This window comes from Emys orbicularis, chromosome 2, assembly GCF_028017835.1.
Source record: "Emys orbicularis isolate rEmyOrb1 chromosome 2, rEmyOrb1.hap1, whole genome shotgun sequence".
Lineage (NCBI taxonomy): Eukaryota > Metazoa > Chordata > Testudines > Emydidae > Emys > Emys orbicularis.
This window is the reverse complement of record NC_088684.1, coordinates 289,124,353-289,149,720: the sequence shown is the minus strand read 5'-3', so window position 1 is coordinate 289,149,720 and position 25,368 is coordinate 289,124,353. Positions and strand designations below refer to the sequence as shown.

The 25,368-nt window shown below is 46.2% G+C and overlaps 1 protein-coding gene across 8 annotated transcripts in view; it reads right to left on the bottom strand.

The window, feature by feature from the left end:
• LOC135874248 (pituitary adenylate cyclase-activating polypeptide type I receptor-like) overlaps positions 1-25,368 on the bottom strand; it is a 184,835-nt gene that overhangs the window by 96,710 nt on the left and 62,757 nt on the right. For all 8 annotated transcript variants that reach the window (XM_065399023.1, XM_065399025.1, XM_065399027.1 and 5 more), the window contains exon 3: positions 12,189-12,294. In XM_065399023.1, the coding sequence (XP_065255095.1) occupies positions 12,189-12,294 (106 nt within the window). The remainder of the gene's footprint in view (positions 1-12,188; positions 12,295-25,368) is intronic.

Below are 25,368 nucleotides of genomic sequence, written 5' to 3'. Positions count from 1 at the left end.
ATCTGCTGGCAATGCCCCTACTTATACAGCCCCAAATGCCGTTAGCCTTCTTGGTAACAAGGGCACACTGTTGACCCATAGTCTGTCATCTAGTCCAACCCCCTGCTCAAAGCACAAGATCTTTGTATTATTTAAGTCCAACTTCAACTTCCAAAATAGGGCCATACCCACTTTGCTTGTATTGTCCTGAGTTATTCTTCAGACAAAAATTGAGATTTGAATAATGAGGTTTTATCCCCAGGTTCTCCAAAAGAAGTACGGACAAGCAAGGCACTTTCCACTGATGAAAATATTTCTTTTGAGGTCTAATAATGAATTGACAGAGATGGCATGCCAATTAAAACAGTTATTGAATCCCAACAAACGGCATCCTACAAATCTTGCAGAAGTAATACCCTTCTCTTGATGTATAGAGAGGCAGGTGCTTTGAGCTCGATTCAGGAAAGTCCCTAATCACGTGGTTAAATTCAAGAATGTGCTTAAATCTCATTGACCTCACTGGAAGTTTAAAAACATGCTTAAGTTCCATGGAAATCAATGGGACTTACACACCTGCTTAAAGCTAACCCCATGATTCACTATGTTGCTGAACTGGGGCCTTATATCGCTGCCAACTGAGAGGAGGCCCTGTCACCTGGTACTGAAATAAAAGAGCAGAATGAATGTAAACCTGTGTCTCCCTTTAAATGGACAAGATAGCGACTAGTAATTGCAGCTGTTTTATCAAGAACGTACAGGTTATATATATATACCCACACAAACACATGCCATTAATCCACTGATAACACCAATGGATAAAGAGCTTTATTTATGCAAATGCAGAATGGTTCAGAATGATGAACTAGGATGTTTTCAGCAAGTAACAAATTGCTTTTTTGCACAGTTTTAGGACGTGATCCTTCCTGTACAGCGTCCCTAGTGCAGACAAGAGAAACTCCGCACGCACACTGAACAGATTCAGGTTTGATCCTGCAATCATGCACTCATCCCACAAATCTACCTTCACTAGAAGGACTTCTAGTATTCCAAACAGAAGCAATTAACAGCTGCCAGATTTACACTGAAAAGCAGATATCACATAAATGTTTTCTTATTTCCTCCCAAAGTTGGATCAGTTAAGAACAGGGGTTTAAAATTTCACTGGTCTGACTTTCAGGGTGTGATAATACTAATCGTGGATCTTTGAACAGATGGTTGAAAAAGGGTCTCTGTATTTGCCAGTAATGTTACAGAAAATACCTCTATAAATGTTTTAAAATAACTTATAAAATATTGGGGTTACTTTTGTATCCTTCCTCCCCTGGCTTTGGAGCTGGAGGAATGCAAAAACAGTTCTATCCTAAAATACTTTTTTCTGTAACATGTGGCATATATAGAATACACGGGCCAGATCCTCAGCTGGGGTAAATCAGAGTAGATTTATTGACTTCAACAGAGCTACGCTCATTTACACCAACTGAGGCAATGGTTGCGTTGTGCTGTGTGATCCAGCCAATAATGTTAGGATAACCCACATACCATAATTCGCTTTGCCACCCATCCCAAACTCATGATGGTAAAACCAATTACTTAGATTCCGGGTTCCAGGCAGCGGTTCAGCTCACTAATTCACACCATTCTCTGCTCACTCTGAACTTGATTAATCAACTTCTCTCCTGAACCAGAACTCCAGCCCAGGCAGCTGGTTACCGTTCCTTCATCCTCAGGGCAGATGCTAGCCCTGAGCCTACCTAGAACTATCTAGTGATGGAGCTAAGTTTCAACACTGATGTAGGATCCCTATGGAGCCCATAAAAAGCAACAGAGGGTCCTGTGGCACCTTTAAGACTAACAGAAGTATTGGAGCATGGGCATTCACCCATGAAAGCTTATGCTCCAATACTTCTGTTAGTCTTAAAGGTGCCACAGGACCCTCTGTTGCTTTTTACAGATTCAGACTAACACGGCTACCCCTCTGATATGGAGCCCATGCGTCCTCCCCACCCACTCCTACCCCCAACACACTCCCTATGTAATGGGGAAAAGGGACAGATATACAGCACAGTTACGATCAACAGGGAGTGTCTTTACATGGAGAATTCTCAGCTGGAAATCTGCAGCCAGAGTAGGGAATCTGACCCTATATAGGAACATGTTGAGAAACCAAAACCATTGTAATAGAGCTCCTCACTGACCGCTAAGACTCTCTCAGTATCTGTCTTCCTGTAGCTACACAATTCCATTACACTTAGTACACTTAGTACACTGTGCATGCAGAAGAAAAGAAAGCGCCCAAGGTATTACTGAAAAGGTCAACGTTTGTCTTGTCCTCATGAATCATTAGCATATACATCGGTGTCTCCCGTTTCCTTAGCCCTTTTGCTTTTACATGCTCATGCAATCAGAGATAATAAATAACATCTGCACTAATGCACGGTCCTCTCCTTGCCCTTGTGTAATCCTAACAAAAAAACTAGCTAATAATACATTTTGGCTTGGAGTAATTGTGCACCTTCCTTGCTAAAAGCCACCCCAAAATGCCTCTGTTATTCATTGCCAGGGTGCAGAAATCGTCTCAAAAGAGACGCTGTAAAATAACATTGTGGCTTTCACACATTATTATTAATCACTTGTATTGCAGTAGCACCTAGGAGCCTCCCCTCATGGGCTAGGACTCCACTGTAGTAGGGGCAGTATGAACCCAGAAAAAGAGACAGTCCCCCTCCCAAAGAGCTTACTGGCACAGGACTCTTCATCCAAGGGGTTCAATTTACAAGTAAAATCTAGGGTTGGCCTGGGCTTGTATTTGCTGCCAATTATTATTAGGATGGAGGGCAAATGAATTACAAAGCACGTTTACCAAGGAACGCACTCCAGGACGGGGGATCACATGGCCGGCAATCAGACGGTCACCAAAAGCTTCAGTGGTGTGAGAAGATTGCCAGCAATGAACATAATATCTGAATATCCAGCCAGACCATCTTCAGGGCCTTGCTAGAGATCGATGTGGGTGGTTCTGATTCTGCAAGAAGTCTATGTCCCTTTGGGACTTGCCATGATGATGGCAATTGCAATCAGGAACTTAAGTCTTTCTGGCTCATGCACCACCACCTGCAGTAAGAGATTCTGCACTAGGAACTTGGTTAACAGTTCTGTTGGTTAACAATAACCTACCCCCCAAGAGAGTATAGGGCTTCATCTATGTTTGAAAGCACTATGTAAGTGTTGTTAGGTCACAGCCAGGTTGTAGGCAGCCAGACCTAGGAGTCAGAGCCAGAGTCTGCAGTGACAAGACAGGAGTCAAGAGGTAGCTGGGTCAGGATACCAGGAGGTCAGAAGCAGAAGACAAACTAGAGATCATGAACCACAAGTCAGGAACCAGAGTCGGGGCCATGAGACACACTGGAGGTCAGGAACCTCAAGTCAGATGCCAGGAGTTAAGCCAGGCTGGGATGCCAGGAAGTCAAACCAGAGCCAGAAGCACATAGTCCAGTGCAGGGTGAAGCCCAGTTATTTGGACTGCAGCCTGTTCCTGCTGCTGGTTTAAGTAGGGCCAGCTGGCCAATCAGCTGTTCTGGGACTCTGCCAATTGGATTTCAGGGGCAGACCCTCACAGTGGGGCTGGGCTTCATGGATCCTAGGGTGGCAGGTGGAGGGTTGGAGTGTGGCTGCTCCCATGAACTGTCAGGATCCAAACTCAAGACCTTGGGGTCATGACATAGTATAATACACTCTGTAATACAGAGTAGCCTTTTTCACACCTGTATTTTCAAGTTAGATGGTGGTTTCAGGCTCTTAGCCACTGAAATACAACTTCTTTTGTTTCCTCTGCTGGCCCAATTAAATTAAACTCGGCAAATGTCCAAAGGACAATAACACTTAGATTTATTTTAGAGGTGGAGAGGGAGGGAATCAAATGAGAAAGTCCATGTTATCCACTAGAGTGCTGCTGAATGTGCCAGCAGCATGTACCTGCTATGCTGATGAGGAAAAGAAGAAACTTCCTCTGTGGGAAGGTTATTCCGTAATTCTCCATTCAGGAGATTATTGTATCTTCCTCTGAAGCATCTGGTGCTGGCCACTGTTGGAGACAGGCTACTGGACTAGATGGGCCACTGGTCTGATCTGGAATGGGAATTCCAACGTTCCTATGGAACACACCTAGTGCATCCATGTGGAATATATCAGCATGGAGGCTGATCATACTAAATATATGCAAGTAGGATGTTCCTCTCATATCCAGAGTGTACCAGCATGCCCATACATTCCACTTGCTTGTAATGGCATCTTGCTAGAACAATGGCAACACCGCAGGTGCCATGGAAGACGAGCGACAAAAGGGTTAGTGAAATCAAGAGTGATGATCATCATGTGGTTAGGGAATGGGACTCATGAGATCTGGGTTTAGTCCCATTCACTGCCAGAGACATTCTGTGCGATCTTGGACAAGTCACATCATTTCTCTATGCCTCAATCCTCCAGCTGTAAAATGGGGATAATAATATTACATGTCTTGTCTATTTAGACTGTAGGCGATTTGACATAGGAGTGGTCTTACAGTCCATCACAAAATGGGGCTCTGACAGTGAGTGGGGCCACTAGGTGTTAATGCAATATGCAGGAACATAGGATTTGCCACATTGGCTCAGATCTATGGTCCATCTAGCGCAGCGTCCTGTCTCGAGCAGTGGTCAGCATCACAGGCTTCAGAGGAAGGTGCAGTAAAAACTCCAGGTGGCAATTATGGGATAACCTATCCATATGGAATGTTTCTTCCTAACCCAACTGTCTAGACCTTGGGTTCTGCTGAAGCATGTGTGTTTATACCCCTTCCAGTATGAATAATAAGAGTGAATCTGCCATGTCTGGAGTCATGTAGTACCTAGTTTTACCCCAAGTCTCTTGCTCCATGCTTCTGAACCTGGTATTAGATTGTCAGTGGATGCTCTGCCCTGCTGTGGAGAGAAATCCAACACCACCAAAGCACTTCTGAAGAGCTAATAATCAGGAGAACAACAGACAGCTCAGTGGTTTGCGCATTGGCCTGCTAAACCCAGGGTTGTGAGTTTAATCCTTGAGGGGGCCATTTGGGGATTTAGTTGGAGATTGGTCCTGCTTTGAGCAGGGGTTTGGACTAGATGACCTTCTGAGGTCCCTTCCAACTCTGATATTCTATGATTATTCCCATACACAGCTGCAACAAGGAGGGAGGTGCATGCACAATGAAATAACTTCTTCCCCAGGGCTAGTGAGGGCAATAAGAATGGCTCACTCAAAGGCTTTGAAAGAATGGGAGATTGATGAGGCATTTCAGGAAAAAAAACTAGAGCAAACTCTCACAATGCAGCAGTCCGGCTCCATCTTCCCATCCAGATGGGCTCCTTTTCAAAGCGCACATCTGTGAAACTCGCTCACCCGCTGCATTTGGGAAAGCGCAACCTAATCAACTCTCTCTCCCCCGCCCCACACCTTTCATTTTTCTCAATCATGTTCAAATGACAACAGGGCTCTGGCTTGCATGATTCTCCTGCAGGGGAAGATTGCTGCATATGTATAGCCCAGTAAAGAGCTGTTTATAATACTTGATGGGGCTGGAAATGCGCAGCTGTCCCTGGGATGGAGGGGGTGGGATGGAAAGCACGCCACATGCTAAAAGAGTTTACTGGGGCAGCCAGAATTAAAGAGTTATTTTACAATGAGACATAAAACCAGAGCCCTGACCACTTCCTATTCCATTCAGCTTCTTAGACCGTGCCTGTCACTATGGTGCCCGGATGCAGTCCAGAAGTATATTAAGCATCTGTCATGCGTGTCTCTTTTTTGCGGTCATGAAAGATCCCATGGCACTTCGGAGAAGGAAGGAATATAAGCGCTGGTGTGTTCTCCAATTATTATGGCTACTAAAATACACCCTGCAGTTTCAACTGGCTAGGGTATTCCTGGTCAGTCCCTGTGCTAAACTATTGTGGAATGTTGCTATGCACGGTTGTATACCTGCTGTGCTCAGGGTTGTTTGTGATCAGGTGATGTGATCACTCGGTCCCCAACGTACACCTCTGAGAGGCTGTGAGGAGGCAGTATGGCCTAGAGGATAAAGCACTAGACTGGAGACCTGGGTTTTACTCTCAGCTCTTCCACGGGCCTGCTGGGTGACCTTGGTCAAGTTACTGCCCTGTGCCTCAGTTTCCCCAGTTGTAAAATGGGGATAATGATATGGACTTTCTTTGTGAAGTGTCAAGTATCAGAGGGGTAGCCGTGTGTGGGGATGTATCATCCTTACGCCAACCTAATGGAAAGTTCCATGAGAAGGTAAGGGTCACGATGGGACACTTGCCAGGCAATGGCTCATGGCCTTGTAAAACAAAGGCGCCCCCTGGTGGTCTAGGGATTATATAAAATGAGGTAAACAAGGTAATAAATCATGGCCTTATGTAAGGCCCCCTGGTGGTCTAGGGATTATATAAAATGAGGTAAACAAGGTAATAAATCATGGCCTTATGTAAGGAACGGTTGAACCAATCGGTGTGGGGCTATACATGTGATAAACACATGATTCTCCTTCTTGTCCAATCGGTGGATGTGTGATTATAGCCTAATTGTGTTATGTAATGTTGAGAAAAACTATAAAAGAAAGCTTGTAATAATCAGGATTCGATTCAGCTTGCAACCACATTGGTCGTGTGCTTTATCCGCTCCGCATGGGACCCCACAGCCGTGTTAGTCTGAATCTGTAAAAAGCAACAGAGGGTCCTGTGGCGCCTTTAAGACTAACAGAAGTATTAGGAGCATAAGCTTTCGTGGGTAAGAACCTCACTTCTTCAGATGCAAGTAATGGAAATTTCCAGAGGCAGGTATAAATCAGTATGGAGATAACGAGGTTAGTTCAATCAGGGAGGGTGAGGTGCTCTACTAGCAGTTGAGGTGTGAACACCAAGGGAGGAGAAACTGCTTCTGTAGTTGGATAGCCATTCACAGTCTTTGTTTAAGACTGTGAATGGTGTTTTGACACCATCAGATCAGGATTAAACAAAGACTGTGAATGGCTAGCCAACTACAGAAGCAGTTTCTCCTCCCTTGGTGTTCACACCTCAACTGCTAGAAGAGCACCTCACCCTCCCTGATTGAACTAACCTCGTTATCTCCATACTGATTTATACCTGCCTCTGGAAATTTCCATTACTTGCATCTGAAGAAGTGAGGTTCTTACCCACGAAAGCTTATGCTCCCAATACTTCTGTTAGTCTTAAAGGTGCCACAGGACCCTCTGTTGCTTTTTGTGAAGTGCTTTGAGATCTACTGATGAAAACACTCTGTAAGAGCTAGGTATTACTATATAACAGTCATAAAACCCTCTGAGATCTTGGTATGAAGGACACTGCAGAAATGCAAGTATCTTGATTATTGTACTACAGGCAGAGTGTAGACCCCTGCCTGGAATGGCAGGTCTGGGGAGATTGGGCATTCCCCTACAAAGATGGAATCCAGTGCACTGTGGGCCCAGAACAGACCTGCATTATGGACATGGTAGACCAAGGAACTGTATTTCAGAAACTGTAATTACTAAACCAAGGGATCCAAACCAGTAAAGTGCTGAGCATCATCAACCCCTATTGAAATCACCTCCTAAGGGATCTGTACTGGAACCAGTACTCACATGAGTGTTTCCATTGTAGTTATGTGAGTAAAGGATGCAGGATTTGGCACTTAGATTTTAAAATGTCTTGCAGCCGGACTCATGGGCCAGACTCTGTCATGTGCTCTAGCCCATTTGTTCCAACTCTGGCAGCAAAAAGGGGCCAGATACTAACTGCACTTGGCCTGCTGAGTATTTCCCTAGTAAGGGGAACATTTCAGTTGCTGTACAGACAATCTAGGCAACTCCTACGCCACCCCCACTAACTCCCAGGTGATGGGGATGGGACAGAGAATGCTGGGAGCAGGAGAGGGTTTGGCCAGAGTGCAGATGTGCATTGCCAAGTCTCACCTAGTGTACTCCAGGAATGATGGGGTGGGGTCAGTGGACTGTAGACTGTTGCCAGCTATCATAGGTTAGAGCAGCCTAGAAGCTGCTCTAATCTACTTTAGGACTGAGGCTGGAACATGGCAGAAAATCAGAGAGATATCAGTGTAGGAGAGCATCTGGTCTCATTGCTGTGCATGGCTGCCCTTCCTTCTCTCCTGTCTCCTCCCCTTCATTCTCCTACATTGTTTTTCCCTGTAACATTTTCTCTCCCTCCACGGCTCACGAAAGGAGGATTCTGGCCCTTGCTCAAAATCTGTGTTTGCATCTCCTTTTATTCAGGCGTTGCACGTGGGAGGCCAGGATTGCAGGGATGAGGGGGCGGGGTCAGTATTTTACCCTTATTTTCTTTCTTATGAAAGGCCCTGAAAGACTGAAAACCCTTCAGAGGAAGCAGCGATCATGGAGGGGCTGTAAAATAAACATGAAAGCTCCATTGTTTCCCAAGCACTTACAGACACCACAAAGCAGTGGAGGGAAGAAAAACACAACCCGACCGAGAACAAAACAACAGCAAACACAACCGAGAGGAGGGGGAAAATCTGCTGTGCCAAGGCACGAACGCGTCCGCAGGCTGGCTGCTTGGGAGAATATTGTTAGCATTAATCTGAAGGCTCCGTGGCTACAGCTGCAGCGTGAGCATTGTGCACATATTGCAGCTCACTGCGGGAGCCCTAAGGACTGGCTGGGGAGCCAACTCCTCTGCAAATCTGGAAGCTGGAGCCAAACACAGCGGGCGGCAAAGTGAGGGAGGATTGAGCTAATATGAGCAGTCTGGAGCATGCAGAAAGAGCCCCCATTGACTTCTATAGGATTAATTTATTTGGGGGAAGGATTTAAAGCATGAGGATGGGTTGGAAGGAACAGGTCCGTAGAACTTCCCATTATTTATTTGCATCACGGCAGCCCCAGTCGTGGACCAAAACCCCACTGCGCCAGGTGCTGTATAAACACAGAACAAAGGAGTAATGAAATAAACTGCCCCTGTGCCCACTAACTCAGCCCCTGCCCCAAGGACCCCCGGAAGAGAGATTTCCTTCGATAGAGGATTACTCGTGAAATAGGTTTTGTTCCATGGCTTTGTTTGGATGGGAAGTCAAAGGCTATACCTAGGTTTCTACCCCTCACCTCCCTCTCTGTTTATTTACCAGTCAGAACGCATTTCTTCCTTCTCCCATCTGCCTCCGACAAACACATAGGTGTTTTCTATGCTGCTCGGTTTTCCAAAGGAAACAAGCTAACAGTCCATTTCTCCAGCAGCTGTCACTTTTAATAAGCCTTATTTTTTTAGCCCACTAATGAGAGCGCAGCACATTCTCCCAGCTGAAGAACAGGTTGGCTGAGGTGGCTGGAAGGGAAAGGAACCAATCAAAGACAAAAACGCATTGCAAATGCCCCCAGCCGCCTTCACCTGCAGACAGGTATCCCAAAGCAGGGAGTTTCAGAGCAGCGAGAACTGAAATGGGCCCGTCTTTTATATGAGGCTCTTGATAACTGTGAACGAAAGGCCAGGTTCGGTGATGCTGAATATTGCTTTACCCCATGCATGGCCCTATTGATTGCAGTAGGAATCGTTGTGGAATAAGGTGGCAATGTCTGGTCTGAAATTTGTACCACACAAGGCTGGATGAATCAGATAGGTCTAGATTATGGCTTTATAATCTGCCCCGAGTATGGGCTAGCAGGCAGTAGAGCAGGGAATAAGCCCATTGACACTGCAAAGGAAGGTGTGTCTGCAGGGAGGGTAGGCAAACACCGCCCCCCCCAGCATTAATCGAGTTGGCACAGGTAACCGTGGTGGGCTAGCTACCCAAGAACAAGCCCGCTGGGGATTCTGGGTATGTACTCAGGTTGCTAGCCACCACCAGGGTCCATGCCACCACGCCTTCGGTGCTATTGTTACCTGCACCAGCTCGATTGAAGCGAGCGCAGCTATGCCGAGCATGAGGCAATCCTGGTGTAATTTGCAGTGGAGCGGTACCCGAAGGTCAGGCCTACATGCGGAACTGAGGGCGTGAGGCCAAGCTTGTGTAGACGTACCCATGGTAGCTCTCCTTGAGCGAGCACCCTAAAACTAGCAGTGTAGCCGGGGCCACGGGGTGGTGGCTCAGGCTAGTCACCCAGGGACTCAGGGGGTCCAGGCAGGTACGGACTCAAGTGGCTACATTGCTATTGGTAGAGCGCCAGCTTGAGCCAGGCTAGCATAATTGTGACCCCTAGAGTCACAATTCCTCCCCTGGCTCCCAAGCGGGGCAGACGGAAGGTGGCAAAGTAAGTTACACCCCGCCCCCCCAGTTCATGGAGGAGCTTACTCCACACTGGGTGCCAGTGGCCACTCCCACTCACTGCCTTCCTCCTCCCACTGGCACTCAGGGAGTTTGGGTGAGTCGCTCCAGCTCGTCCCGTGCCCCCTAATTGGAGTCACAAACTGAGCAAGGCCAATCAGGGGACAACAAGGGACCTCATTCTCCCCAGCGCTGCTGAGGAAGAGCTGGGGGAATCTCACCTGTGGTGATTTCCGTGAAAGACGCTTAGGGAAGGAGAAAGGGGGGAGCTGGGCCCCGTTGCCAAGGCAGTGCTTGTAGGGCAGAGAGAGAGCCCATGCAGGCAGGGGTCGCTTCCCTCCCATGTCAGGAATGGATTCGCCAGACGCAGAGGTCCAGGAGAAGCAGAGTTTGTGGCATTGGCTTCAGTTGTAACTCTGCCTGGGGGCACGGCCTGATACGCTGGTCTGTATGTTCAAGGATCTGAGAGTCAGGATCCAGGAACCAGGGGCAACTGGGTGAAATTCTCTGGCCTGTGCTGGTCAGGAGGTGAGACCAGCTGATCCAATGGCCCCTAAACTCTCTGAATTCCTGAATCCAAACAACAGCCAATTGGCTCATCATTAATAAAAAGTAACAAGAGTCACAAGCAGCTGCTGCTATAGCTCTGCAGGGGAGCGAAAGATTCTCCCCCTTGCCCACATTTCTGATTCAGAGGCTCATCTGCCACCGAAGGGGCAGCACTCAGAAACAACTAGAGAAGCCTGTGGGTAAAAGGAAAGGCCTGACCTGTGCGCTCTCCCTGGTTCCATCAAACCATTTGATTCATTCGCGAGGCGCTGGACAGCAGGGTCCGGCCGCTGCTGCGTGAGCCAGTTTGCAAGCCTCTGGCGTGGTCACTTCGCATTGTGCTCCTGGCAGATTTCTGCCGACAAAGCCATCTGAACGGACCATGGGAGGAGCACCCCCACTTTAAGGCATGCTCCGGTGGCACAGAGGCGACATAAAGGCTCCTGCATCCTCCCCCATGCTTCACACATGGAAAACATGGCCAGGCAGAGGCGGCACAGTCAGGATTTCACCATGTCCCCCAGTTTGGCCACTTTTGTGCTGCCTTTACACCCCTCCAGCCCAAATTCCACCACAGGGAGTTTGGCCGGAGCCCTAGAATTGATGCCTGGCTTCCAGTCACGCTTCACTGGTGACTTGCTGTGCAACTTCAGAGGAGTCATGTAGGGCCTGACTTTCAGAGGTTCTGCGCATCCACAGCTCCCACTGAAATCAACGAGAAGGAGACGGTGCTCAGCACCTCTGCGTTGCAGGCTCTGCAGCTCTCTGGGCCTCAGTTTCTCTGTCTGTGGCTCTGAGGTAGTGGGAGGATTCTGTCTGGCAGATCAATCTGGCACTCATCACAGTAGCATGTGATTAGTGTCTGTAAAGCACTTTTGAGGTCCTTTGATCAGGTGCTCCACTGGTGCAAATTAATACTGAAATGAAGACAGGAACATAGGAACTGCCATTCCAGAACACACCGATGCTCTCGTATACAATTTCCAACAGTGGCTGATGTCAGATGCTTCAAATGAAGGTGTAAAACCCCATAGAGCCTGACCCGGTCAATGCCTATTGAAAAGTCTATGGGCTCTGGATCAGTCCCATAAATATACCTCATTGTGTCATACTGTATTATGGAAGGAAGCATATTCCTGACCTTGGCTGGTCATCAGCATTTGCCCTGAAGCATGACAGTTAATTGCTCTTATAATGTTTATCCTAGCTATTTTAACTTTAATTGCTAAATCATATTCTAGTAAGCCTTCGGCATCAATATTCTGTGTGTCACATGGCAGATCACACATGTAATAAGAGGGAAACTCTGGAAGGCGTTCGTTCAACATACATATCCATCCCAGACTGGAACTCACCTGGGGAGGACTCATTCAGTGGATTGAGGGCACTTGCTCTCTTGATTTTCTCCAGGCAGGCCTCCTGCTCCTTTCTGATGATGCAGTCTGAGTGCGTCGCTGCGACCTGAAAGGCAGAAAGCAGAACAATTACAAATACACCAGTCTACCCTGAACTCATGGGAAAACCAGTAAATCTTGTGATCCTCCTCTTGGGGGGAAAACAGCCCTGGAAAGTGAAATAAATGCACTGTAAACTCACTGCCCGGTGCAGAAGACCTAAAGCTAAACAACAGGATTACAATGGAGATTAATTATTGCAAGGAATGTCATCGGTTTTATTTTTCCTGCTATCGACTTCTAATACACTGCTTTTATGGAGTCTGAAGCCATAGGGGAAGGATCATCTAGTGGTTAAATCATTGAATGGGGACTCAGAAGCCCTAGGGTCAGTTCCTAGTATTGCCATTTACTCTTGTGTAATCTTGGGCATGTCACTGAATCTACCTCTTTCTTCTAGTTTTCAGCCAGGTAAATACTTTTGTGGCTGTGCAGCCCACGTTTCCTCCTTTCCTCTCTTCTCTCATGGCTACAAGATGGTTTTACAGCCAAAATGAAATGCAATCCCAGCTAAACTGAGCTGTGTTGATCAAATCTCTCCTGGTACTAACCACTGTCTTTATATCGCTACAGAAGTCCAGGGTAGGACATGCTGCAAAGGAAGAGAGAAAAGGAAGTCACCAGAGGTTTTGTATACGCAGGGCAGTAATGCAGAGTACAGGGGTGTGATTTCTAAAGCACATTAACGTGTTGGGCATTAATTGGTCCTGTTAGAGGGCTTTCCCTTCACCCGCTCCCCTGGTTCTTGTCACGCAGACAGAAAGCAGAAGACCAGAAGTCCGAAGTGCAGGCAATGTGATGTTTATTGGGGTTAGTTCCAAGCAAGCATGTCCATAGCTTTACACGCCGACAGAGTCTGTTTCCCAGTGTTCCTTTCCCAGTTCTGACACCGCAGAGCCTTGCCTGTTTCCCCCGTTCCCAGCTCTGATGCCGCAGAGCCTTGCCTGTGTCCCGATTCCCCCTTCTTAGCAGGCCCAAATATACCTGCAGAGCATGCCCACAGTCCCATGCCTTTTGTACCCCATGGGAGGGGTGAGGATTGAGGTTGTGCTACTGTCAGGGACAGGTGTTTCTTTCGTCTTTTAGTGTTTTATACCTTCCCCCCAATCCCTCTTTGCTCCTCCCGCCTGGTTGCTTGACCATGCCTTGAGATGGGGTTGAGGCAATCTTAAAGTGTGCTCATATATGTTACACTCCCACCATGCCCTGTAACACTTTAACTGCTCTATCCCTTATCTCTTCCCATTGTACTCACAAACCCATCTGGCCAGGCAGAAGCAACACACACAGTGTCTTTGTTCTTTGTTCACACATATTACTAAGAATATAAGAGTATCAAAGGTCAACCCCAATTCTATCCCAGGCTGACAAACAGGGTTGTATGCTAACAGGTCCGGGTAGACCCTGCTGGTATGAACTAAAAGTTCCCTAGTAGGTTTTAACATAGTGCTATGTGACCGAAAGGTGACTTGCCAAGGTCACTCAGCACACCAGGGACAAAGCTGAGCAGAGAACCCAGGTCTCTTTTACTTTTACCCATGTAAAAGAAGCAATGAGAGATAAAAAGGCATCTTTTAAAAAGTGGAAGTCAAATCCTAGTGAGGTAAATAGAAAGGAGCATAAACACTGCCAAATTAAGTGTAAAAATGTAATAAGAAAAGCCAAAAAGGAGTTTGAAGAACAGCTAGCCAAAAACTCAAAAGGTAATAACAAAATGTTTTTTAAGTACATCAGAAGCAGAAGCCTGCTAAACAACCAGTGGGGCCCCTGGACGATCGAGATACAAAAGGAGCACTTAAGGACGATAAAGTCATTGTGGAGAAACTAAATGAATTCTTTGCTTCAGTCTTCACGGCTGAGGATGTTAGGGAGATTCCCAAACCTGAGCCGTCCTTTGTAGGTGACAAATCTGAGGAATTGTCACAGATTGAAGTGTCACTAGAGGAGGTTTTGGAATTAATTGATAAACTTAGCAGTATCAAGTCACCGGGACCAGATGGCATTCACCCAAGAGTTCTGAAAGAACTCAAATGTGAAATTGCGGAACTATTAACTATGGTTTGTAACCTGTCCTTTAAATCGGCTTCTGTACCCAGTGACTGGAAGATAGCTAATGTAACGCCAATATTTAAAAAGGGCTCTAGAGGTGATCCCGGCAATTACAGACCGGTAAGTCTAACGTCAGTACTGGGCAAATTAGTTGAAACAATAGTAAAGAATAAAATTGTCAGACACATAGAATAATATAAATTGTTTGGCAAAAGTCAACATAGTTTCTGTAAAGGGAAATCATGTCTTACTAATCTATTAGAGTTCTTTGAAGGGGTCAACAAACATGTGGACAAGGGGGATCCAGTGGACATAGTGTACTTAGATTTCCAGAAAGCCTTTGACAAGGTCCCTCACCAAATGCTCTTACATAAATTAAGTTGTCATGGGATAAGAGAGAAGATCCTTTCATGGACTGAGAACTGGTTAAAAGACAGGGAACAAAGGGTAGGAATAAATGGTAAATGTTCAGAATGGAGAAGGGTTACTAGTGGTGTTCCCCAAGGGTCAGTCCTAGGACCAATCCTATTCAACCTATTCATAAATGATCTGGAGAAAGGGGTAAACAGTGAGATGGCAAAGTTTGCAGATGATACTAAACTGCTCAAGATAATTAAGACCAAAGCAGACTGTGAAGAACTTCAAAAAGATCTCACAAAACTAAGTGATTGGACAACAAAATGGCAAATGAAATTTAATGTGGATAAATGTAAAGTAATGCACATTGGAAAAAATAACCCCAACTATACATACAATATGATGGGGGCTAATTTAGCTACAGCTAATCAGAAAAGACATCTTGGAGTCATTGTGGATAGTTCTCTGAAGACGTCCACGCAGTGTGCAGCGGTAGTCAAAAAAGCAAACAGGATGTTCGGAATCATACAAAAAGGGATAGAGAATAAGATGGAGAATATCTTATTGCCCTTATATAAATCCATGGTACGCCCATATCTTGAATGCTGTGTACAGATGTGGTCTTCTAATCTCAAAAAAGATATATTGGCATTAGAAAAGGTTCAGAGAAGGGCAACTAAAATGACTGGGGGTTTGGAATGGGTCCCATATGAGGAGAGATTAAAGAGGCTAGGACTTTTCAGCTTGGAAAAGAGGAGACTAAGGGGGGATTTGATAGAGGTATATAAAATCATGAGTGGTATGGAGAAAGTGAATAAGGAAAAGTTATTTACTTGTTCCCATAATATAAGAACTAGGGGCCACTAAAGAACTTAATGGGCAGCAGGTTTAAACCAAATAAAAGGAAGTTTTTCTTCACACAGACACAGTCAACCTGTGGAACTCCTTGCCTGAGGAGGTTCTGAAGGCTAGGACTATAACAGGGTTTAAAAGAGAACTAGATAAATTCATGGAGGTTAAGTCCATTAATGGCTATTAGCCAGGATGGGTAAGGAATGGTGTCCCTAGCCTCTGTTTGTCAGAGGGTGGAGATGGATGGCAGGAGAGAGATCACTTGATCATTACCTGTTAGGTTCACTCTCTCTGGGACACCTGGCATTGGTCACTGTCGGTAGACAGGATACTGGGCTGGATGGACCTTTGGTCTGACCCAGTATGGCCATTCTTATGTTCTTATGTCTGAGTCCCAGTGCAGTGTGCTATCCCCTAGGACACACTGCCTTTGTAAGGAACACAGTCTTCACTTTAAGAACATTAAACAATGTTTGGGATGCACTGCAAAAGAGGTGTCAGTGTTTAAATGAGAGTTATACTGAGATGGGCTATATCATCTAATCCTGTTTCCAGGCTGAGAATTTCCTGGAAGGTCTCTGGAAATCACAGATTAAGCCCAGCATGCATGACACTTCTCAGATCACTGTATGTCACTCATGCATAGGGATGCTATCTCCCTAACCTCCCAAGTATGACCAAACAGCACCACAAAATGTACATGGTAATGGAAGCATGAGTTTCCCAGGTGTAACTTTGGTCTCTTTAAAGGTGCATGTAGCGGGGTGAACACCCACTCCAGCCCGGAAGGGGTTGGAAAAGCCCTGCAGAGGGCTGGGGCGGGGCCAAGGAGTAAAACCCTGGCTGATTGGGGGAAGTAGCTACAGCTGGGGCCACGCCCCAAACTAAGCAACTGGGTCTTATAAGAAGGCCAGGGAAGCCAGAAGAAGCAGCAGTCTCTCTCTGACTTGAGAGGGAGATAGGCTTGGTTGCTGGGAAACTCACCCAGGGGACCTAGAGGGAGGCAGGGCTGGGGAAAGGCCTTAGGAGCTGGGAAGCCCTAGGCCAGCAACTCCCCAGGCTGCAGGGCCTAGTTCTAGGCCCACCTAGGCATTGGGCTTGCAGAGGGGCAGCCAGAGGGTGGGTAAAGGCAGCCAGTCCAAACCCCGTGTTGCCTGTGATGATCAGCTGATAGACTGCAGTCTGTCCCAGGGTGCGGGGACTAAATGGAGACTGGCAGTAGCCATGACTGAGGCAATGTGGGGATAGGGGGTGGGGGTTCCCCTGGGGTGGGGAAACCCAGTAAGATGGTGGGGTACTGCAGGAGGCAGAACCCTGAGATAAGGGCACTGGGGTCCTGGGAGGGACACGGGGGGGCAACGGCAAGCGGATCACTGGCCTGCAGAGGGCACTCCTGGGTCAAAGAGCTAATTCCTGAGGACAACCAGCAGGAGATGCCGCAGGGGTGAGTCTGCGCTGTGCTACAGTGCAGCAAACCTTATGAATTCTCTGAGTGGTCCATGAGAGGGCTGGGCACTTCAGGGCAGAAGGTTTGGGGAAAATCCAGGGTGGGGAGTGTGTTGGGGTCACCCTGCAAGTATCAGAGGGGTAGCCGTGTTAGTCTGAATCTGTAAAAAGCAACAGAGGGTCCTGTGGCACCTTTAAGACTAACAGAAGTATTGGAGCATAAGCTTTCGTGGGTGAATGCCTGCAAGTAGTAACCACAGTTGATGGAGACCTGGGTGGGGCTCCTGTGTTGTTGGCAGGCTGCTGGGGTCAGAACACTGAACCAGAGCTGCGGAGCTCTGAACCAGAGGCTCAGGGGACTGTTTTTGTCCACTGGCTGTTGGTGTCCAATCTGTGAGCCACAGCAGCAGAGCATTTGAGGCACGTAGGGCTACAGGCAGTGATACACCCCTGCACTGCTGTGGGCTGAACCCCCAAAATGTGACACACAGGTCACAACCTTCTCTGATCTTCTTTCTTTTGCCTCGAGGATATTTCCTGCTCCTAGACAGACTGGTTGCAGTTTCCCTGAAAACACCAGTGACACCTGCAGTTCTGGCACACACTGATGGATATCACAAAACCTAGAAGGCAGGCAGGCAGCACGAGAAAGACAAATGAATGTTTAGAACCAAAACCCAGAGAACCAAGCGACTGGGACTCCTTGAGCTTCTAGGAAGGCAGGCAAATTTTTGTTTAGTATGCAATGAACTCAAAATCAATCACTCAAAAGGAGTATGAAACCTGAACTTGTGGTGATGAAGAAAAATAAATGTAGACTGAGGGCTTTAAAAACAGATGCTGGCTATTTAACTTTGAAGAAATAAGATAAGACACATGTTGCTACTATGGTAAAGTGGCTCAGTGGATAGTGTATTGAATCCTGACGCTGGTGATGTGGGCTCTATTCCCCAGTTCTGCTAGTAGCATACTGGGCAACCTTTGACAAGTCTCTACTCGTCAGTTTCCCTATCTAATAGATAGTCATATTGACTTTCCTTCATAAAGCATGATGAGAGATATAGGAATTATTAATAAAGCACCTTAGAGACATGGAACACATTCATGATGTTTTTGAGCCTTCATTTGTAAAGATAAGTTATAAGTTCTGTGTACTCCTCTGTGTTTCTATAGTGCCTAGCACAGGAAGCCCTGCTCTTCATAGGTCCCTAGGCATTACAAATTAAATCATAAGCATTGCTTAGTTGCATCAAATAAGCAAATGTAAGGCTAGCTTGTGCCACAAGGACATGGCCCATAGTCAGGGGCAGTACATTGCTGAGCTGCCCAAAAGGATCCTGATGAAGAAACTGTGGCTCAGGGAGTCACAATCCCCTCATTAAACCCCTTTGCTCAAGGGAGTTGATGCTTTGTTGCTGGCTTATTCCACAAGCAAATGATGACACCTCTCCTCCTGCTCTGGGTTAGCTGCATTGGCCAATGCTCTGTGGGGAATGGTGCCATGGCTTCTGCACATCAACCCTCTCCCCCCACTCTGGAGGGTGTAATAGTGGAAATGGAGTAGCAGATACCCATCATTGTTTACTTCTGCACACTGGGGCCCCAAGGTCTAGCTAGCCCATGCACAGGTGTAAGGAGGGTGCCCCTGAGCCAGTGAGATGTCCACGGACCAATCTAGCTAAGGGATCAGGTGGAGACTGGTAGCAAAAGATATCCGATCCCACTGGTCAGGGTGGTACATTGAAGAGCTCTAGAAATTAAAATGACCCAGTACCATATTTGTAGCCACTGATCAACACTTACTTTAGAAAAAAGATTAATGGAAAGCAATAATAATTTTGCAGATCACAAGTGGAAATCAAAAAAGCTCTTCATAGCATATGACTGGATTTCAGAAGTCTCAGTGTGCCCCCACTGAAGAACTGGTTCAGAGACAAAAAAACAATGAGGATTTTCCCCCAAAGTGTAGAATAGAATATTCCTTTCAATGGACATTCTATGGGTCAATCCTGCAAACACTTAAGAATTTTATTCACACGAGTAAATTGAATGTGACTACTCGAGTAAGTAAAAGTTACTCATGTGCTTAAGAGTTTGCAGGATCAGGCCTTACATCAGGACTTTGGCTTTACAAATATAACAGGAATTGGTACAATACCCTTGGTACGTTCATTGCAACAAAGAAATGATTTAAAAACTGTTATACAATAGCATTAGCTTTCTTTCCCCTTTGATCTCTGTATTTCCTATCTCTAAGGACCTGAGTCAAAGCTCACTGAATCGAATGGAAGTCTTTCCACCTACTTCAATAGTATTTAGATCAGGCAGTGAGGAAGAGAGAGACCGAGACTGTGTATATGAACATAGTTGAGCCCTTTGGAAACAGTCATCTACATCAACAAACTATAAAGATGAAATGGAGTCTGATTCATCTCTGGTGCAACTCTATAGTCTTCAGTGATGTTACACTAGGGATGAGTTTAATCCGTTGGGTTTATTTGATCATTGATGTCATGCTGAATTACTTCTATTCTGATTCTCATTTTTAAAAAAGCTAACTCACCAAAACGATGAATATGCATGAGGGAATTACAGAAAGGAAGCTTGTTTGTAATGGAAACAATGTTATTAGCTTTCATCCCCATTTCTAACAAGCAGCAATTGGTCCAACCAAGGCCTGCAGTTGTCGATCATTTCTCAGCCTACTTGTGGGGATGCTCAGGAATTATCTCTGATTAGATAGGTTTTCTTGGTGCTGATTTATGCCATTACTGCTTCCTACAACATTGGCCTGACAACTGAATACATTGTTTGCTCCATAAAGGCCACGCATCGTCATTTGATTGTGCTTTTGTCAGTTGGCTTAAATGGAGCCCCAACTACTGTAATTTCAAAACACTTCAGACAAAGTTAAAGAGGAAAGTCGTTAGAAAGCTATTCAAAGTGAGTCACAAGAACACAATAGATGGAATATTTTTTTGACACTTTGGTTTACAACAAATTGCACCTAAAATGACAGAGCCAGCTGGCAAGACAGGTCATTGATCCCTTTCAATGGGTTAATGTGTACGTAAGATGTGGTTACCTTCTGGAGCTGAAAGACAGGCATCTCCCAGGGAGTCGATCTGCACACTAGAAAACAGCTGCTGTATAATCACGCATAATTTACTTAATGGATGCCTTCTGAAGCAATAACTCTGGATAAAAAGGTGAATTATGCAACCAGCAGTACCTTCTATTTCTTGAGTTTGGCCTATGCAGCCTTTCATTTTCGATGACTATATGCAATGACCTGCTATCCGGGGATGTCTTACTAACCTCGGCTCTTCGAGGTTGTGATGTATGCCCTAAAACACCAGGCCATCTATTCAACTCTCACTTTTAATCTTATTCAGTAACTAGCCCTTCCTAAATCCAGCTAAACCCATTCTGCTGTGACCCTCACCCCTACTCTGGTCCTTTATGCCAGGTAAAACACTACTAACCCCCTGATTTGGGCTGAGGGGGTGGGGAGAGATTCCTCCAGCACAGGCACTGTAGAGACAACTGCAGGCTGCTTTCGAACGAGCCCTTGCAAACCCTTGTTGTAGGGAGCACCCTGGAACATGTGGGGGGTTGGACCATGGATCTGTGGAGAACGTGGATGGTGCTGCCACCAGTAGGGCAGTCCAGGGAGGCTGCTGTAATGTCGTCAAGCCACCAAGGCTGTTTAAATTAACTCAGCGGCTGCTCCAGCCCTCAGGGCAGCCTGGGATCAGGGGATGCAGAAAGATGGCTTAGCCCCTTAGCTCCTCCTCCCCATGGTCTGCACGTTCTGTGCTAGTGCCTCTGGGGGTCTGTCTGCACTGCAATTATGAGGTGTGATTACAGCTCATGGAAACATACCCACGGTAGCTTTCATCTAGCTAGCTCGGGTACTGGAGCAGTGAAGCTGCGGCAGCATCACTGGGGATCCCCTTTCAGATTCCCAAGCAGACAGTTTTGCTGCCCGGGTAGCCCCTGAACTCTAGCAGGGCTCATGATCAGGGCCACAGAGTGGTTGAATGCGGGCACCATGCCAAAATAACCTTGAAGGATGTTAGCATTCTAAAGCACAGCAAATCCACCCGTGTGCAAAACCTAATTCTCCAGACGTACATTTTGAAATAACGTAACTCTTGAGACTTTCGACTTGTGGCTTTGCTCAGCTGTTCATTTCTTTGCAAAGATTAAACTTGATTAAACTTAAATAAAACCCCAATGGAAATATTTCAGGCAGGAAATGCCCTTTGTTTAGAATCTCAGCAAGAACTCACCATTCAATGGGGTCATGACTAGCTCTCAACCTTTCCAGAGTACTGTCCCCCTTTCAGGAGTCTGATTTGTCTTCTGTACCCCCAAGTTTCACCTCACTTAAAGTCCTTGTTTACAAAATCAGACATAAAAATACAAAAGCATCATAGCACACTAGTACTGAAAAATTTCTTGCTGTCTCACTTTGACCGTATAATTATAAAATAAATCCACAGGAATATAAATATTGTATTTACATTTCAGTGTATAGAGCAGGATAAACAAGTCATTGTCTGTATGAAATTTTAGTTTGTACTGATTTCGCCAGTTTTTTATGTAGCCCGTTGTAAAACGAGGCAAATATCTAGATGAGTTGATGTACTCCCTGGAAGACCTCTGAATACCCCCAGGGGTACACGTACCCCTGGTTGAGAACCACTGATCTGAGTCACACTTAACAGAGCTGAGCAACAACTACCACTACATGAGCCTGTAGAAACCCACCCAGGGAGAAAGCTTTAATTTAATTAGGGGATTAATTAAAGCTATTTGCCCTCAACTTTACCAGATATCCTCACCCGGCTCTGACACTGTCCTGCTAATGCTCTTATGTTCTCCCAAGGGGCTTTCAAATTTAGGAGAATATATCAAATTGCAATTAGAAAGAAGGTTGCTTAAGGGTAGGGTCATAGCGTTCACTATAGTGGTGGCCATTCATAATGGCAGAACTTTTTAATGTTACCATTGTAAAATTCATGTGTGTTCATTTCAGAGCCAGGAGACGCTGGTTCCCGTGTTGTGTCCAAGTGGGAAAAGGCTAATCTCTTAATGAACCCATTATTCAGAGGACTGAGGCCAGTAATCTGCAAACCAGCCTTCTCAATAAATCTCTCTCCATAGATTTGCCTCTGTCCCATCACACATACTTGGGGTGGGAGGAACAAACCTATTCAGAAGCCAGTGGAGGAGGAGGCTGAATAGTGTCAGAGTAACACCACAGTAAAACTGACCAGCCTGGAGACTAACAGAGGGAAAAGTAGAGGGTGAAGAACTGGAAAAGCTTCCCAATGATGAACAGTTAGAATGCAGAATAATAATACTGCCCCGAGGAAAGGGAGGCCACACCTCTGGAGATGTTTAATAGTGGGCTGGAAAAAAACATGGGGATGGAGACCTTGTTTCTCTACTCTGTTCAAGTACTGCTTGGGTGGAGCACACAGCAGGGGGCACAATTGCCCCAGTGCCCAGACCAGGTGCCAGTTCGAGCTGCCCTGTGCAGCCATAACTTAGGGTGGTCTAGAACAGGGCATAGTTCTGCTTCCCCATGCCCACTCCCTAACCCAACCTTCTTCCCCCTACACATCGTCTCCTTCCCCTTAAACCAGGGGAGGAGAAGAGGGGTGGCTGGTTGAGCTGCCTACATCAGCTTTCTGCTGGCAGTGATTTCCTCTGTGCAGATGGGAATTCTCTCCTGGCCTCCCCTGGCTAGTTGTTGGGCTGCTTCCATGACACAATATAGCCTTAGCTGACTGAGTCTAAATATACCAAAGGGGCTAGTTATTCTAGTTGCCTGTCTTGAGATGCCTTAAAGTGGCTTGTTTTTCAGAGGGTTGGATGCTTGGTATTTTCAGAAAGTCAGCCCCCATCAAGGTTGCTCAGGGTGGGGCCAAAATGCTCACTAGCAGAGCTGGTCACGAGTTATCTTTTCAAGTCCCTTTAACATTAAATTGCATTTTCCTCCGGTGGCCGATTGCCTTATGGGAGATGAAGTTTGGGGTCCCACATTTTCCCATTCTCCTATGCGCTGGGCTCCCTGGCCAAGATTCCATTTTCCATGATGTAACGTAGTCTATGCTCTGGCATGGTGCACCATGGGAGTCACTTGGTTGTTTGTGCAAACTACACAGGTTACAGTTCCCGTGAAGCACCCATACAGAAATGCAGTTTAATGCGGAACTGACTCAACACAAGGTTGAATCACAGACTCATAGAATATCAGGGTTGGAAGGGACCTCTGGAAGTCATCTAGTCCAACCCCCTGCTCAAAGCAGGACCAACACCAACTAAATCATCCCATAAAATGCTACATTCAGTGATGCACAATTGTCTCAGTTACACCATGAGAGTTAACGGGTAAATTCCTGAGAACCAAAGCCCAGGTTTCACTTTATGAATCCCATCATGCACACAGGCAGACACTCTCTTGTACAATGACATCTGCTCAGTTAGACCAGTGGAGGTCTTACCTAGTTGGGAAGGATTCATGATAAATCCTATTTCTCCCATGTTATGCTCTCCTGCTGTTTTAAGTCTCAATGAAAACAAAATGGAATAAACATCTAAGTGTTAAGCCTGCCATCGAGACTGGGAGGTCTCAATACAGAATATAGTGGCATGGGGCTTTACCCAAGGAGAACAGAGAGGGCAACTGGTGCTGTTTGCCAAGCAGATGTCTGATTGACTGCAATGTACAGACATTTTGGCCTGATGATCTTCTGCATATTTATACAAGAGACACTTTTTTTAGTGTCAGAGGGGGAAAAACCCCAACATCCCAAGTATGCAAAGCCATTAATCTACACTAACCATAGTAGACTTGGGCCAAAATTGTCAACCTGGCTTCTTAAATTTAGGCTGCTCAAACTGCAGTTGCTTAGCATCTTTGAAAAAATCAGGCCACATTTATTTAGGTTGATAAATATAGATTCAAGAGCCTAACTTTAGCTCCCCAGGTTTAAAAATTTTGGTCTGGCTTCCTATAAATGTCACTGGTGACATTATATCTTCACAGATGCTCAGCTTCTGACATCTGCTGCAATCCACGATCCCTGCAGTCCTGCTGCATTACAAATCCCCTCAGGGCAAGCCAAGTTTTATCTCTATATTTAACCTTGGCAGTCGCTGCATTAGCACCATGCAGCATGCTCTGTCTGACTGATCTTTCTTTTTATGCCAACCAGGCGTTGATGCATAGCACTTCCTCTTGGAGGCTGCAGTTCGTGATGAAAGAACCTCAAAGTTTGGAGCTCAGGTTCAGCTACAGTCCCCAAAGCATGGATGCTTGCCAAGAACCTGAAATATCCAAAACATCTGAGATGCCATCCCCCCTCTAGCTCCCTATTCATATCCCTTCCTTACGAATGACTTTGTAGCAGGGGGTTGGACTAGATGACCTCCTGAGGTCTCTTCCAACCCATATCGTCTATGAATCTATGATTCTATGACCTGGTTCGCCTCTGCTCATGTTGCCTTCTTGGTTATGGGGACAATAGCCCAATACCACACTTCTGTCACTCCCCCAGCATTCCGGGGGATGAAGAGGTGTAAAGCACTTCTCCTCCCTCTGGGTGGTTTCCAAGGAGAAGTCTGGGATCTCTTTCTAGGGGGAGATCCAGGACCTTTATCCTCCCTGCAACTTTTATGTGACAACAAAATTTAGAAGGTGAGGGCTGCAGTCACAGTATTCCATCCTCATTCCTCTCTGGGCTGCAGCTTAGTTATATGGCAAGGAGATGCAGGATGGCAGGGAGAGGGAAGGGGTGGAAGAGAGTATGTATTTTAATCTACTTGGTTCACCCATTCCTTACGCCAGCTGTGCAACCTGTCCCCACCTTACCTGTCATCTCTTGTTCCCTATTGAGATGACATCTCGCTCCTCCAATCAGCCCAGTATGCCGGCTTCCATCACCGACTTGTTAAATGTTCCACCTTGGTGCTTTCTCCCATGCTGCCCTTCACGCTTGGGAGGGACTCACTGAAAACCTCTACAAAGCCACCCATAGGTGATGGAACCAGGTGTCCTGGGGGCTGCTGCCCCCGCCTCCCCCAGCTCAAAATGGTTTCCATTATATACAGAGTTTACCATTTGGTTCAATGGCTCTCCGCGCTCCCACTGCACAAACTGTTCCAGCACCCCTGAAGCCAGCTCATTGGCCATCTTCGACCCCTCCTTAAAAATCTCCTCTTCTATGAAGCCTACAAATTTACTAATCTCCTGCCATGGGTAATCTCCTGCCGTGTTGTCATCCTGACTAATATTGTCTCATTGTTTGCTTGTACTCCCCTGCCTACCTAGGACCATCTGTTGTCTCTTCTCTTATACTTA